Source organism: Athene cunicularia, assembly GCF_003259725.1.
Source record: "Athene cunicularia isolate RWA chromosome 13 unlocalized genomic scaffold, athCun1 chr13_part1, whole genome shotgun sequence".
Taxonomy (NCBI): Eukaryota; Metazoa; Chordata; class Aves; order Strigiformes; family Strigidae; genus Athene; species Athene cunicularia.
In genome coordinates this window covers 18,761,766-18,779,020 of record NW_020799117.1, presented here as the reverse complement: position 1 = coordinate 18,779,020, position 17,255 = coordinate 18,761,766, and the positions used below count along the sequence as shown (strand labels likewise).

General features: G+C 37.1%; 1 protein-coding gene across 4 annotated transcripts in view; it reads left to right on the top strand.

Moving 5' to 3' along the window:
• FBXW11 (F-box and WD repeat domain containing 11) overlaps positions 1–17,255 on the top strand; it is a 67,623-nt gene that overhangs the window by 2,434 nt on the left and 47,934 nt on the right. The window contains exons 2-3 of one of the 4 annotated variants that reach the window (XM_026858028.1): positions 442–550; positions 6,199–6,300. The exons of 1 other annotated variant lie outside the window; for it this stretch is intronic. In XM_026858028.1, the coding sequence (XP_026713829.1) occupies positions 6,250–6,300 (51 nt within the window). In that variant the 5' untranslated portion in view covers positions 442–550; positions 6,199–6,249. Of the gene's footprint in view, positions 1–441; positions 551–3,295; positions 3,359–6,198; positions 6,301–17,255 lie in introns of those variants that run through there. 2 more of the 4 variants (XM_026858029.1, XM_026858030.1) reach the window with 2 other exon arrangements.

Here is a 17,255-nt window from a genome sequence, read left to right as displayed (position 1 = left end):
CCCCTCCAGTTATGATTTAATGTGAGCAGGTGTGCTGCTGTCTGTAGATGTCTATAACACCTCTGTTCCTGCTTCATAAGAGCATAGGAAAGCCATTCTTCTGAAATGGCCTTTTTTATGTAGCATAGGGTAGCTTAATGCAGAAAGGAATATCACACTTCCAGAGCTTTGGAACTGCTGGAATCAGAATGTATGTACATGAAGGAAGTAAGGGTTAATCTAAATACTGTGTATTGTGGAAAATTTAGGTTATTTCAGTTAACACTGAGTGACTTATGTAAATATATTAGATTTTCTTCCTAGTCCTTTATATCTTCCTGAAAGCAGTACTGCATCTCCTGAGTCTTATCCTAATGAATAAATTATAATGGTGTAAGATTGTTGTTATATTCAAATAAAGCATTTAATCTTTTCTTCACTGAACCCATATTCCTTTTGTAGCATTCATTTTGTTGTAGCAAGCGCATACTTTGATCTTCAGGAGCAGAGTGGGACTGCGTTATCGATCACCCTTCCGTGAATTCATTGTCCTATCTAGAGGAGCGGTGTGGTAATGAGGAGAATTTATCTGATAAATTATTTTCCCTTTGTCTTGCTTTAAATTTCCTGATTCCTCACTTAGTATTTTTCCCCAAATGCAAGAAGCTTATGTACAGATCTTGAATGGCTATGGGAAGGTTGTAACATTGAGTGATTTTTATTTTGAATGGCAATCATTTACCTAAATAGATTTTCCTAGTGGAGGTGTGACTCAGCTGTTGATTACCTGTTTTTTTAGAATGATCTGATAACAGTAAAGGAATAATCAAAAACATTTCAGGAGTTAAAATGACTTTGCTACTCTGCAGATACTTATTTCTGAGAAATTCATTTTTGCATTTGTAGTTCAACAAAGGACAAATGCAGGAGTAAATTACATCTAAGACCACTTTCTTGACCTGAGAATGTAGCTGTTCTTGGAAGCAGGACATTGGAATGCATATGTAAAACTCCATGGATTTTGGAAATACATTGCATGAATGGTAATCAAGCAGCCTTCCAAATCAGACACTCAAGACTGGACATGAGATTGCATTTTGGACATGGAAAAGGTAGTGATGTGATGGCACTGATTCCAACAAACTTGTATGGAGCATGTGAATACACTGCATCTCTCAAGGGACAACTTGGTTTTGAAATGAGAATAGGGGAGAGTACAGAGTACTTCTATTGGTCTGACGTAAATTGTTTGGCTTTGAGTACCTCAAAGATACTAAATGCTGTACCAAAATGTGCAGCACAGTGAATGTGTTATCATGCCAAGCCAGGCTGTCACTTGTGGAACACACTTATTTGTGTTACATGCATGCCCCCACAGTTTATTTCTGATTATGTATTCACACTTAAGAGTATACTTTCACATTTTTACTTTTCTGTCTCTTGCAAATATTCAGACTACTTGTTCTGATATCTAGCCGGTTAAACAGTGTTCTGCTTGTCATTGTTTTGAATTAATCACTTAAGGTAAGATCTGGATGCTATCCTGGCTAGCAAAAGGGGATGGAGTTGGAGTAGTTGGCAGCTATTCCCTGCTGAGTGTAAAATAATACTGAAGGCCTTTCAACGTTGTTACTGCTTTATATTTTTCCTGTCTTACTGTGATTAATGCTGATTTTTGATTATCTAATCTTGATACTAAATTTGACTTGGGAGCATATAGCTTTCATAAATGGTCATGCTATCCTTAAGTCTAGGTTTGCTTTTCAGAATACCCCTTTTTGCAACATTTAATCTGAGCTACTGGGAACGTGTCTGTCATTCTGAGCCATAAAGAGGATTTTAAGTAACAGCAGTTACCCTATGAATTTATCTGTATTGTGTTAATGGAGATAAAGAAATTTAAGTTCTGTTGGTCCGGGCCTAAATCAAAATAAACAGTAAACTACCAATGTTGAATAGCATGCGAGTTTCCTATAGCTAAAATCCTGAAGAGAATTCAGAATGAAGGTTGAAGTTTTTTGTACCTTTTTTCCCAGTCCAAATCTCTATTTGTAGCCCTGTGGACATCCAGAACATGAATTAACCTTACTAAGGAGCTGGTTTGTTGTCACAAGAAAGTTGGGAAAAGCATTTCAGACTTCAGGATTTGTAAATCTGAATGATTTGTTAGGTACTTATGTTCAATTTTGTTTTGTAACAAACTGCACAAGAAAAAAATTGTTGCAGGAGGATTGAATGAAAATAATTAGTTATGCTTCTTGAAAAAAAATTGAGTAAATTAGCTCCTTCATTTGTTTTACAGTATTTTTCTTTGAAATTCCAAAATACCTCCCCTTGCCAGTCTTTTTTTGGACTCTGTCTAGAAACTGATTTTCAAAAGCAAGGGTATTCTTGCCGTAAGAACAGAATTTCCTGAACTGTAAACATACCAATAAATTTTGATTCCTTAAATTTATCTTGTATAAATGAATGCAGTGAAAAATTGTGAGGTCATAATTTTAATACTTTATAAAACTTCCAGCAGTCAGGCTTGGTTATGTAAATGCTGTCATTCTTAGTTATGACATTGCAGTATTTTGGCCCCTGGTTATTAAAGGTGTATTAGTTCCATTAGGAACACAGGCTATAGTCTGTATTTGGTTTTTGAGCAATTTAGTGGGCTTTACAGGATAAATGGGTGATTTTTTTTCTTTTAAGGGTTAAACTGTGAGGATTTCTGTGGTGACAACTTAATTTCAGATGCACTGAAATGAAGGGTTTCTGCACATTTTACAGTACTTTTACAGAATTTATTTTTACCTATTTTACAAAATAGCCGTGCTGTACACCTATGAGAAGTCCAGAGTGAATGAAAACTTTGTATTGTTCAGGACCTGATAGGTTTTTGGTTTTGTTTTTTTATGCCTCTGTGCTAAAAGTTACCACCTACAAAGTTGATTTATTGAAAGAACGCTGCTGCATGCTTTACTATTAATATAAGAAGTTCTTAGCATCTGACCTTTAAAGATGTTGAAGCATATTCCTTTTTTACTGATGCTGCTAAGAATTTATAGTTTTGAATATAAATGTAAGCATTTGCATAGGTTTCTTAAATTTGCAATTTAAGATTGAAACCTAAATCGTGACAGGTAATTTCTGAGGCTGGACCACCGAAGCACCACTTTGTGTACAGAAATAAAATCAGTCATATAACAATAAAATGAATGTATTAATCTTTCCAAATATAAGGCATCTAAAAGATCAGAATGAGGGTTTCTCTATTTGTCTTTATTATTTCAGCATCATTCACTCCTTACCATGAAACTGTAAACCCCCTCTTTCATCTGCTTGCTCCTCCCCTGCAAGTCATGTGTTCAGATGAACACACAGCTATCATAATGTGAATCGATTAAAACTCTGCATCGTAAATTAGTTTGTCCCTTAAAATTTGAGTTTTGGCCTTATCTTAGGCTCTATGGTTCTACTGCCCGCCAGTGGGATTGACTCTGGTTTATATGTGCATTTAATATTATGCCCATTGGCCAGCATCCTTCTCCCTTTCCCAGACTCCATTAAGTAGTGCTGTATCTCCCTAGGATCCTAACAAAAGACAAGTGGAAAGTGAAGACCTAAGTTCAGGTTCTTGTTATGCAAAAATTAAATCTTTAGTACACTGTTATGCTCTTATTTATGACAGTTCCTATGCAAGCAGGGTCAAGAAATAACATGTTAGGGAATCACACAAATATTTGCACATTCCTGGTTTAGTGTGAAGTAGAAGGCAATATTAATTTGTAGTGTTGTGCAATAGCATTGCTACAGCTCAGTGTCCAGTGATTTTTAAAAATCCTTTTATTCAGGATTTTGTAATAATGTGGTTTAAACTTGGCTTCTGTATCTAATGTATTTTGAGCTAAATTTAAAAATTGTTCTCAAGTTACCCATATTTCTCTTAAGTTCTTAAAATTAAGCCTAAATTATTTAGCTAGAGTAGCTCCTGAAACAAAACAGTCTAACTTAAACAGCGATTTTTATCTTATAATTTGTGGACTCATGTAAGTTCATTGTACAGATTATATGCACAATTTTGTACATTTTAACTGAAAATCATAGGAGAAGTTTGTTGTGTTTCTCAATCAATTACTTTTACTAAGTGATGTGAGCAGGATTAAAATTTTTACTGGGCCTGTATGTTTAAAAATGCAATAATTTGTTGGGGCTTTAATAAATAACTGCAGCAATGCACTGAGTTTCAGTGGTTCAGTGTTGCAGAAACACTATCCAGGTATTGTGCCAAATAAGATTAAATAATGAAACAGATTAGAAAGGAAGTTTCTTGAATTAAATTCACTCGTTTTGAAGCAGAGCTGTAAACGGCCTATATAAGATCCTGCATCTTCAGTATCATGATCAGTGGGTTTGAACAGTGCATACTATACTTCTTTAAAAATATGAAAATCTTTTATTTTGGTGTCTCATTGAAATTAAGGTAGTTTCCCCAGTGTCACTGGTTGACTATCTTAGAACAATTCTTGGAACTAAATTTCAAATGTTTGTGTGAGGACATGTCAAAGTAAATTATTGCAAAGTAATTGTAGATATACAGGATGAATTGCTCGATAGCTAAATGAAAAATCCCATTTCTCTAAATGTTAAATAAGAAACATTGAATAATATAAACCTGTGATTTATTTTGATATTGAAAGAAGAATAATACACTATAGCATAAATATGTTTATTTTTACCTCCGTACATAAGGTATGTACACCCACTCATCACGACAAGTGCATAGTACAGAACATCCATATGGAATGGCAACCTTCCTGCTGGATAAGAGAAGAGAGAATTCCAGTGTGGTTTGGTGCTGCTAGGGTGGTTGTTCTGTTTTTGCTTTAATTTATCTTCTTAGCATGGAGATGAAAATATTAGACTTCCTTTTGTTTTATTCATAAGATATGAAACAACAGAAAAATCTTTTTTAACCTCTTCAGTTGCTCTGGGCTCCCTCCTTCCCCTCATTACTGGCACAAATTGCTTTCCCTGAGTCTTCACCTCTGGTTATTCCACTTTGAACTTTGATCTGTGTGGGATTCTTCTTTTAAAGCTTTGGTGTTTGTTATAACTAAATTGGAAGCCTGTGTGAAAAATATTGAAAGCTACATCTGTGCCAAATTTTAGAGCTGGGTTTGCGCACTGCTTAGTAGTGAGGAGTTGAATCCTTTTCCCTAACTTGATCTGATGGTTATGTAGTGTATGTACTATTCTGTCCTTAAAAGGAACTGTGAAATAATATCATGGAGCTATAAAAGGTTTGGGGAGTCTGCATAAATTTTTTTCAGTTTCAGAAAAGAAACATAAAGGATTTCCAAACTTTTCCTAACTTCTAGTGTCAGCACTGTGCAGTCTGGTAGTTAAGCTTGGTTCTTTCTGGTTTGGGTGGTGGTATGAGTAATAAATGTAGTTAGGGTGTAATTTGGCTTTAGAATATCCTCAACTGATAATACAAACTTTCCCCAATAACCCATTTAATCAGGATACCATGTGTCTTGACTAAGCAGAACTTGGTCTTGCAATTTGAATTTAGCTAGGTGATTTTCCTCTCTAAAAAATAATTGTATTTTTTGGTTGTCAGTGTCCCAGTACATACATGGAGTGTAACCTCAGAAGTTAATGTCAGCGTTGCTGTTAGAATAAATAAGCACAAATTGTTTGAGAAGGTTGAGGCAGTGTGGGGTGCCAAACCGTAATTACCAAAGCTCCTCCAGGTTGTACTCTTAAAAAAACTTGCCACCCTAATGAAAAGCTCCTGCACTTCTGTTCCCCAAGGGTGACTGCCAAGGTAAAACCCCGCAAGCAATTCCAGCCGGGCGGGTTTGCTGAGGGAGGCACCTTCCCCCCTTGGAGCAGAACTCACTCCTGGGGTTGGTAGCAACTGGTGGCCCCAAACTCTAACAACTCTGACACTACTGGTAGTTAAGTTAAAATGTTCAGCTGGGTACGAAAGCTAAGCGGTTGCAAACGAGGCAAATCAGCTCGTTGTCCTTGATAGGACAGAGGGATGGCTTATTTTCTGAAAAGGATCTTCAGTTGTTATTTTACCCTTGGCCGCTAACCTTGTGATTAATGTAGAAATAACATAGATAAGTACCCACGTTAACATACTAATGAGTTGCCTGCCTTGAGTGATTTGTTGTGGCATCTAACTGCTTCTTCTCTTCCTTCCTTTTTGTCACCCTGCAGTGTTCTGTGCCAAGGTCTTTGTGGCTAGGCTGCTCCAACCTGGTAGAGAGCATGTGCGCACTGAGATGCCTGCAGAGCATGCCCAGTGTCAGATGTCTCCAGGTGCCTTTCTTCTTTCTTGTTGTAAATGTTATGCGTATGCTGTTGAACATTTGTTAAACTCTCAGGACTCTGTTTAATCAAATTGTTAAGTCTGCTAAATGTTTTTTGTGCATCCTTTTCTGAAATCTTCTAACTGCATTGTAGGAGTGAATCTTAAGAGGGCTTTCTGTACAGTAGGCTCTTGTGGGGGGTGGTGAGCTTTTGTGTTTTATTGCCTGTTTACTGAAGTTGTGATATAAGTAGCATAGTTGTGCATGTTGCCTGCTACGTTTTGCTTTGTCATTTAATTAAAAAAATAACACAATGAGCTTTGCCATTTCTCTTAAATTGCAATGAACTGACTAGCCTGTAATATTGTGTGATTTAATTTAGAAAGGATAAGCTTTTCATTTTCTGCTAAGCGTGATCCTGGTTATAGCCTTACATTACAGTTGTGCATGTTTAAATGCAGAATAGTTAGTCTGGAGTCCTGGAGCTCTTTGGGTTACCTTAACTTTAAAAGTGAAGAACAAGGGATTTACTCTGCATAGAAGACCACTCAAATCTCAAGTTCTCTGTTGTTTTTCTTCTAGTAAGCTGTTGAATCTGAGCTTGCATAATTTATAGATGGGGGAATTGCTGCTGCTTCTTCACTGGTTTGGGAAGGATTGAAAACAATAAAAAGGGAGATTTTGATACCAGTTAACAATTTTGGACTCCCAGGGTATTTATCTTGGAAGGAAAATGCAGAACTTGTAGTGACTGTGTAGCACTTCCTAAAGTGTTTCTAAATAACATTTTTAGCAGAACATAACTATTATTTAATATTAATATATTTTATAACATAATAACATTATTCAGTGGTTCATGTGTACAAAAGGAATATTTACAAGAATTCACTTCTGTGAATGAAAACTTAAACAAATTTAGCTTTGTTTGCAGTCAGTGTAAGTTCAGACACTGGATAACACTAATGTCTTGCCTTAGAGAGTAACCATTTATTTCAAAACCTCTCCTCTTGCCTGCAAAATGGGGCTACTTGAGTTCTAGTGAATTTGAGTTTTAGAATTAAAAATTTCTGTTAAAATACAAACATGGTTTTCTGTTTGAATGCTTTGTTTCCAATTTTTAAATACTATTCAAGAGAGGGGGGGATGGGATGAGATGGACATGACCAAGATAAATCTGTGGATGGATATATAATTTTGTAGAAACTGACACTACCTCATGACCAAATAAATAACAGTTACAGTAGATGCTTATAGTTATAACAGGGCAGAGACACCGAGACTTGGTGTCTGTCTTAGGAATATTTACAAGTTAGTTTTAAAGATCTTCCTGCTCTCTTTCTCTGATCCTCAGCATTCATCCCCTCACTGGAAAAGTAAAATAAAACTTTTTTCAGTGGAAATTCTGAATTTTTTTGCTCCTGTGACCCAACTTGTCAGTGGCCAAAGGGCACCTCAGAGTTTTTTGTTAAGCAGTCATAGTTGGTTTTAAGATGGGTAGTGATGTTGGGAGTAGGTTGGAGCCTGGTGGGATGGGCCAGCAGCCGTTTCAAGGCTTGTTAACAAAACCTCGTGAGGGATGTGAGCAGTGGGCTTGAGACAATGGCTGCATTGCTGTCAGGAGACTGTTCTTTGGTGCAGACCTAGGGCCACAATCCTGCAGTTTCTTGCTTAATTTTTTTACCTCCTCTTTACCTGTCAGATTTGTGATTTAGGCTTAACTGTATTTAACAGTTTGAGAACTATTTCAGGATAGGAGCAGTTTTGCTGATAATAATTGTGTTTTACATGCTATGTGTCGATCTTGGTTTCAAGGACTACAAGCTTTGGGGAGGGCCAGCTGCTGCACCCCCACACAGTGAATTTCAGAAAGACTCCTCAGGTTAGGAGGCTTGCTGCAGGCAAGTGCATTTCTGGAAATACCTGGCTTGGGAATTGCAGGGACTTCTTCATGATGAATCTGAGAAATTTGACTGCCCCAAGTTTCTTATAAATCAGCTCTTTGGAAATTTCTCATCGGTTAGCACATCATGGCAAATGAACTGCTTTTTCCCCAAGCTTTTTATTAAAACAATATTACAAACAGAAAAATCTATATATTCAGTTGAAATAATAGTAAACCTATTCATTAAGAACACTTTTTTTCTTTCTGTTACAGTATCTATCAGTAGGTACATATTAGTTAACTGTAATTTGAACAGCTGAAAGCTCAGACCAAGGTGGGCAATAGATGAACTGATGTAGGATATATTGTATTACTTATGTATATTATTGTGGTAATATTGATTACAGGATAAAATACAGAACTGTTTCTTCATGAACCTACTGCTTTAAACACAAGATCTTTGGAAACCTGCTATCACACAGATGTGGTGTCATATATAATTAAAAACCATAGCTACTACAGCTGTTATGTCAGGTCGTGTCACTTTGACAAATTTCTCACACCTATATTGTTTTCAGGAGTTGTTACAAATCTGTCAGCTTTCATGAAAACCCCATTAGAAATTAATTTGTGTAGGCTTTTTGTTCTATGTGCCTGTAGGAATTTAACAACTCCAGAACATTTTTAACTATATAATAGTAACGGCTAACAGGGTTAACAAATCTTATTAATAAAGTACATCACTGCAAGGACAACCACGTTGCTCAAACTGGTAGAATTTGTTTGAAGCTGTTGGGAGCTCAGTGTGAGGAAAGAAAAACAATTCTGTGTATCCAGCCTGTTACACTTCAGGACTTTACAAGGAGGGATTTCACCAGGGTGTTTGGCTCTTCTGTGTGTTGTAGGGTTTGTGCTTTTCTTCTGGCTGCACCCTCCTGATGGATTATTTAGAGAATAAGAGAGATAACTGTCCCAAGTCGTTGCCTGTGGGGCATGGTGCTTGATAAGGTGTAGATAGAGATTTGTTGATTTAAATTTTGTTCCAAAATAAAGGCTCTTTTTTTTAAGTCTGATTTTTGTAGAACTGTAACCAAGAGTAAGGGGTTTTGAATCTTTTAGTAGCATCTGTTGGAGATACTTTAAAAAAAAAAAGTTCTCCTTTCAGGCATGTGACTCGGTGACACCCGAAGGGAAACTTAGAAGTGAAAGTGGCACCAGCTACTTTCCACATTTTTTATTTTTGGTACCATGACTTGCCCTTCATTATTGCCTGAGCTATAAGCCCACATATAAAAACAGGTAGAGCATATATATCAGGAGATCTTCGTTTCGTAGCACACATTCAACTAGTGTAACGATGATTAATAGAAAGTTCTAAGAAGGGAAGTACAGAAGCCCTTTGGTGATTCACAGAAGTTGTGTGTGTAGTATGTGTAGAGTAATTATTGAGTGGACCAGAAAGGGGAAAAAAAAAACAGTCTTAAATCTGGATTTAGAATTTAGAATTTCTTCAGGAAGCTCTTACTCAGTTTTAGTGCTTTTTCAAGCATTTAGTCTTCAAGAGTAACCTGTCATCAGTCTAAAAGAAGAAAACAGAGGTAAGGTTAACTTTTGCCTTTCCATAATGTTGTTAGCAATCATAAAACCGAGCTAGGCTCTTCTAAAATCAATCTGTAACATTTAAGCAAGTAGCCTCTGATGCCAGTGGATTGGACCTAGTGTTTCAGTTCTCCATGATTGGTCTGGTTTTGTATTCTCTGCTTTTTCTCATGCAGTAAAATGCTTTCATAGTTCCTGTAGCTTACTGGAGAAATATTTACTTTCTGCATTATGTGAGCTGTTAGTAGAGAGGAGAGAGGTAATTTATTAAAAACTATTTATTCCCATTTGTGATACCTGAAGATTGCTCTCATCTATTCTGATTTTCAGTGTAATTAATATTATTTGGGAATAAAGTCTTTGACATTTATTAGCACTTGTTGTATTGAAAAGCATATATTAAATGCCTGTTCATAATACTTGAAACTACTATAGATTCTGAAGACTTATTTTTAACCACTTAATCTTGTGTTTAATAATGTTTTTGTACCAAGGATTCAGATAGCTACTGTTTTCATCCTCTTTGATATGGATTTGACTGCAAGGTTAAAAGTGTACTGGTCTCTTACTTTGGTATTTAGAGAAACTGGTTCTGTTACCGGTTGTGTAATGCAACCATATGGATACATCACCTTCCATAGCTTCATCCCCGTGAAGCATTGTGGTGGTTTTGAACGTACTTTGTCACGCTGATTTGGGAAATAGCTCCAACAGTGCTGTCACGCAAAGAGAAGCATCCAGTGTTCATGGTTCTGTAAGTAAACATCTCCAGTGCGAATTGAAGACTAATCATTAAGCAAGAGAAGATAAGTACTCAAACGTTGCTTTGAATTATTGCATAATATAGGGTGTGATGAAATAATGCTTGGGGAATAAACTCTTAGATAGATGTAACAAAATTAACCTAGTAACCAAATACTGCTCAACCAACTATTTCTTCCTTGTATTGTTATGCTTTTCCTTGACATTTTTTCAGAGATATCATCATACCTCTCTTCTAAAACTCTGCTTAGGTTTTTTTTCTTGCTTATTTAGACCTCCCCAACATCTTGGCCTTTTTCTACATATTTCCATTTATTGTCCCTAAAATTTTCAGCTTAATTGTATGTAGTATCCTGCTCTTCCTTTTCTGTTCATGTGTGGGATTTGTAGCTTGGAAGCTTTAACAGTGCACTGATTCACTACAGGTACAATAAACTTCTCACTTCCAGGGCTTCCAGTGTGAGAAGTCAACTTTTTCATCTGCAGGCCAGATCTTTCAGTTCATGTAGTGGCTTTCTCAGACTTGAAGGTACCCTGACTCCTCACAGCCTGTTGCACAGTGGTCCGTAGGCTTGCAGTAGTGTGTGTAACTTTGCCTGACCTTTATCCTTGAATTCTGCACAATAGGTTGTCCAGCTCTGGAGGCTTCACTTGATCTGCATTTTCATTCTTACACCACGTGTCCTGGTGATGGACAAGAGTAGGAAGGTGACATTGCCTTAGTTCTTGCCAGTGTCATTCCTGCTTATAGATTAAGACAGGAGTGTATTGATTTACTCTCCATAACTGGAAGCTGTCTTAACAAAAACGTCATCTTAAAAGCCTTTTGAATTGGCCAATTTATAATTTATTACTGTTCAGAAGAGCTTACTATTTGCCAGTGGCAAGTGGAGTTGTGGAGCATTAGGGTTTTAACATTATTCCTTATAATAGTATTCCCTTCAAAGGAAATTATTTGTTAGCAGTAAGGAATCTCAGTGCTATCACAGCTGAGCTGAGGCACAGAGAAGGAAGTTTATCTTTCTATTTATTGATAAGATGCAATTTAGCATTAACCTGCTTAAGCTTCTATTTGTTATTCTTTACTAATTTTGGGCTTCTGTTGGTTGATGTTTCTATTTAGATACCAGAAGGAAGTACAATAACAGAAACTATAGTTGGAAAAAATTGTATTTGAAGACTTAAAAATTCTGATTTATTGACATGAAAACTTCATACTTTTTTTCACAGTTCAAATTCAGACACAGATGTGATGCAGTAGTTTTAAAATGACAATGAGTGCAGTAGATGCATTCTGCTAAAACCCTTTCCCATGGTGCATGAAATCACAAATCAGAAAATGATGAATAGCCTGTCACTGTAGTCTGCATCCTTCTGAAAAATCTTATTTTTCTATGTAGCTGTTAAAATGAGTTGTCATAGCTAGACAACTGCTTTGCTGCTTCTGTTAGGTTTAAAGTAATTTACAAGTACTACTTTGACATGTTTTCTGGTATTTTTTCTCAAAACAGTGGGACTGTTACCATTTCTTTTTGGAAACAGTCCAACAGGTCCATTAAAAAGAAATGCATATTTGATTCCTTTTCTTTAAAGGAATAGAATGTTCTCTCCAATATCTGAAATAATTGTGCTTGTCCCTCTATTTTAAACAGACTTCAGAGACATAAAGCTTTAAAACTAAGCAAAGTATTGCCCAAGCAATTAAAGATATCCATGCACTAGGCCTGTTGCATTCAGTGCAGTGAGAGTCTGTAGATCTGATGTACAAATGTCCAGTTTTCCCCTGTTAATCAGCAGCAGTTCTTCCCAGTATTGTTGCTTCTTCTGGCTGAAGCTGGAGTCTCCTCTTGAAATTAATAGCAGTTTGGATTTTGTTTTCAGCAGTTTCTCATAATTTTGTTTTTTTCCATTCGTATGTGTGTGTTGCAGACTCTGAGGACTGATGTGACAGCTCAGTTTGGTCTTAGTTGCATATATTGCAAGTATTATGCAAAGGGTAACACTGCATTTTACACCCCACCCCACCCTTTTTTTTTTTTTTCCTCTGGTGCTGCAGTGCTCAGCCATCCTGGTGGTCTCTGCCAGACCATATTCCAGTATCCCAGTTTATTTCTTGTAGTGGAGTATCCAGAACTGGGGCCAGTACGCTGGATGTGGTCTGACCAGGACCTGGTGTGCCTCTGGCTGCAGTCTCTTACAGTGACAGCAGCTTTGTGTGGTGCTTCCTCATGGTGTGGCCATGGCTTGTTGCTAGGTTTAAGCACCAATAGTGTAAGTAAAATTAAAATGCAGGGATGTTTTTTTTTTTTCTAAGCATGATTTATTATTTGAAGGAAAGGGTTATGGTGTATCTGAGTGATTTCAGTTTTATGAGTTTAATTATTAACTCCTTTCTTAGTGGCAAGAAGAGATACCTCTTTATTGAGTCAGTTCATATTGTTTATTCTTAGAAGAGAGTAGTTACTAGATTTCTTTTAAGCTTCAGCCAGTGAGCTAGTATTGAGCTATGAAGCAGAGCTCTTTCTCTTTAGTTTCCTTAGCTGAGGAGCAGCTCTCTGTTGCCAGAAGACTAACAAATGGAATAAATATCTGTAAGTTTTGGTTCCGAATTTTCCCTGGGAACAGTGTACGTCATTCGCTTGTAGCTGACTGTGGCTTTTACCAGTGGGGTCCAGCTGTATTCCCCCTGGGCTGTGGTGAGTGTGCAGCGAGTGGTGGCTGCGGCCAGGAGGCGAAAGGCAGCCCTGGACATGGCTCTGCAGGTCGAGTCATTGCAGCGGCCTCACCAGGGAGGAGCTGTCTGAGTAATGCCAACCGCTGACCTTTCTGCTTGTCAGTAAAGGGGTTTGCCGATATAAACAATATATGAGTGCTTTTTTTTTTTTGGTGACTTTTGTTTTCAGCAGTTTTGAGAGAACACTAAGGATCATATGCTTCATCCCCAAGATGCAAACTTGCTTGACCAGAAGAGTGACTCCTCCTAGGCGCCTGGTTCTACCTCTGAACAGCTTTTCAAGTTACTTGACCTGTGACTGTTAGTTGGTGGGCGGTTCTCTCACCTTTGTCTTTTCTTCAGTTGTTGCTGGTATTCAAAAGTTAGTAATTTATATAATAATCTTTATGATAGAGATTAGGAGAAAATGGTGATATGACTTCCTCTTGAGATATTTCATTAAGCTGCTGTCTGCTGCAGAAGGGACTTTTGAACATAGAAAAAGTAACGTGAGCTTAGAAATCCAGTCCTTATTCCTTTGGGTGACTTGCTAGTCTGCCTTTTTTAGTTTTTGTCTCTTGCACCGTTTAGTGATCACAATCTATTGTCTCTGACTGGGAGGGATATGTCTCTAAGGAGGCTAGTGCATTTCTTCATGATGGATTCATGTATTGACGCAAGATACTAGACCATGCCTCAGTAAATCCAGAATTGTTGCTTATAGCTGTAACAGATGAACCTAATTTCAAACATAAATTTATGTTCCTCAGAAAAGCAAACACAATCACACTATGCTTTTAATATATTTCACAAGTAGCAGGCAGGAGCTATTATTCCTAATACCTCTTGTGATACATCTGCAGAAGACTACATTGTTGAGTGGAGAGACGTTGTTAGACACACCTTCGCGTTTATGCTTTTCCAAAGGAACTTGAAAAAGAGGATTTTTATTTTTTTTTTTCTGTCTGATCCTGTTACAGTGCAGAGAAATTTGCTAGGTAATGTACCTTGCTCTTTGCCTGCCTTCTACTTGTGCTTATGCAGGGAGAGAGCAAAATGTTTTTTAGGAGAGAAGGAAATGCAAGGCAGTCTATTCCAGGTATATTTGATGTTGTCCTATTCCTTGCAGGTGGTCTATTCCCATGGAAGAATTTTTAAGGAAACAGAAAAGAGTGATCAAATATTTCCCACTAAGGTTGAAATGGTATTTGTGCAGTGTCTTCACACAGCACTGTCGGACTTCTTACCAGAAACGTCACCAGCAGGAGGATTGGATCCCTTGCTTGTGGGGAATTAAGCAGCAGTTTTGATACCAGTGTCAGTAATGATTTTGCTGATATGAATTGTTCTGCTCTAAGAGTCATCATCATAAGGACGTTTATTCTTTCAGTGCAAAAAGTACCTAGGTGCTCTAGGAGGCAGGCCATTCCTAGGCTTCACTGGGCCTCCTTTATTTGCATCCAAGGAGTTGTTCTCTAGGTCTTCAGGGCTGTGGCACATGAGAGGCTTCACATATGTGGTTTGGTTTTTGTGATTCTCTGAAGTGGTGGTACAATCCAAATAAATCAAAGGAGGTGTCAGGGTCAAGGACAAGACAGTTGTCTACAAACCCAACAGCAGGATTGAATAAATTTTACCAATACCCATCTGTCAGGTATGTAAGAAGTGGTGCAGCAGAGAAAGAAGGAACTATAACCAAAACCTTTTCCTACTTTGTTTGCATAATATCTCTATGGAAAAATAGTCATGTCTACAAAGCCCCACTATGGAATGGTATTACTCTGTGGTACAGGATGGTCCCTAGTGCTTCAGACAAGTGGATTTTACAGTTGCATCAGACGTTTGAGTTGACTTTGTTGCCCTAGAGAAATAACATAGGTCACCTTTATCCCAACCTTTTCACTCGCTTGTAAGCATTGAATTCTCTTCAGTGGCATTGTATTGGTGGTTTTAGAAATTCTTGGCTGTTGAAGCTGAGCTCTTTGCTTTTTAATTCTTACGTGTGTTTTGCATTCAAGTTCATGCACAATTTTTGATGCAATTAAGTCAGGCTGTAGGATGATTCAAACTATGCACCTATTTTTTTATATGTTTTACTTTTAAAAGTATTTTTTAATAAATAAACTGCTAAATTTTTACTACATAAAGTATATGAATGCAAACTCCTTCAGCATGCCTATGGACACTTCAGCTGCTTTTCCTTCCATGTTGTAACTGATAAATGTTGAACTCATTGTACTAAATGGATTATGGCTGTTAGAGGTTTAAATTTGATAGAAAATACAAAAAATTCTAAATGAAATTTAAAAAAAATCATGAATAGAAGGGAATTTAAAGCTCTCTGAGTTATTCAGTAGCTAATAATTAAATACTATATTTGAAAAATCGCTTAAACAAGGATCAAGTGGAGATACCTTTAAAGTTTTATATATGATTGTAGAACTTGAATGCACACCTGAACTTTGAAAATCATAGCACTTTTGTCTGCTTTTGAAGATACTTGAACTAGAGAATATATTCAAAGCATATAATACCGAAAAAATATTTACTGTAATGTTACAGGAATCCATGTACAGTTCTGTACACTTAAACTCAGGTTGATGGAGCAAATGTAATCTGAAAGTCTCAAGCTTACATGTAAGTATATGTTTTGGGAAAAATTATAAGAATTAGGCTAAACACCTTTAAATTCAGTACCTGACTAGTAAAAATGAAGGGTGCTTGCTGCTAATTAATTGTCATCACTGTGCTACAGAGACTTCTATATTGTCCTGCAGTACCTATTAAATTCTTTGAGCCCTGCTAACTTCAAAGTTATCCGTCAGTGCAGTTTGTTGGAAGAAAAAGCCCTTTCAGATTCTGGATCAGGCCACAGAAACCATAGCTGGCACTTTGTATAATACTATCCTTTTGTTTGGAAGTAAAAGAAACATGCAGCAGTTTTCCTATTGAAGTAACATCAAACCCAGCTGTCTCCAGGAAGTAAGGAGATGGTTGCTGGCATGCTGTGGTGGTCACAGCTTTGATTTCAAGGCTTCAATGCACAGTATTTTGTTTTCAGCTGTCCCCTGCCTTTTCCATCTGCTGCCCCATGCAACAGTTTGCCACCTTTCATTTACACCACTACAAGATTCTGTGCTGTAATGTAAAGTAAGTCACTGACGTGATAAAGATTAAAAATAATCTTCCAAAAGAGGAACCTGAGACACTGGGCAACTGTTCCTCCCATTTTCAAATCCTTTTCTGTAGAGTCTTTTAATGATGTGCTTTTTGTATTAATCAACTGTATCTTGAAGGGGGAGAAGTGGTGCTGGCCTTACAGGTCAGGAGCATTTAGACATCCATTATATAAATCATGTGAAATCTAAATTATGCAATTGCACATTCCTTTTAATACCTAGATAAAATCAGCAGTTGAATACAGTGTCTGGCTAACCCCAGGCAAGGCTGAGTGGATATTTGAAAAAATGATTTGGGTATTTTTTTTACATCTTGTGTTACTAAAAGTTTCTTTAGCTGAACTTACTCTGCAGCCTTTTTTGAGATAACGTTTGCTCCAGGTTTTTGGTTGCTTGGATATCAGCAATTACAAAAACACACTGAAATTGTGCATAAGCAAAACATTGCATTTCACACAGTTAATGAGTGATTAGGATTTCCTGAATAGTTATGATCGATTGATACAGTTTCATGAGTTGCCAAATCTGGAATTCATTGTTATATATATTTGGAGGAAAAAAAATGGATTTACAATAGCACGGGATTTTTTTCTTGGAGTAGCTGATGGGTTTTAGGCTTTAGTTTTATTGAGTATTTAATTGTGGTGGCTACTCTTTCTATATTTCTTTTTTTCCATTTTGCAAAAGACAAATACTTGAGGGTTACTGCAGTTTTATTATTTCAGACTCCTGTGGTGGTTTGACCCAGCAGGCATCTCAGCACGACACAACTGCTTGCCTGCTTGCTTACTCCCCCTGGCCCTGCAGTGGGATGGGGGAGACAATTGGGG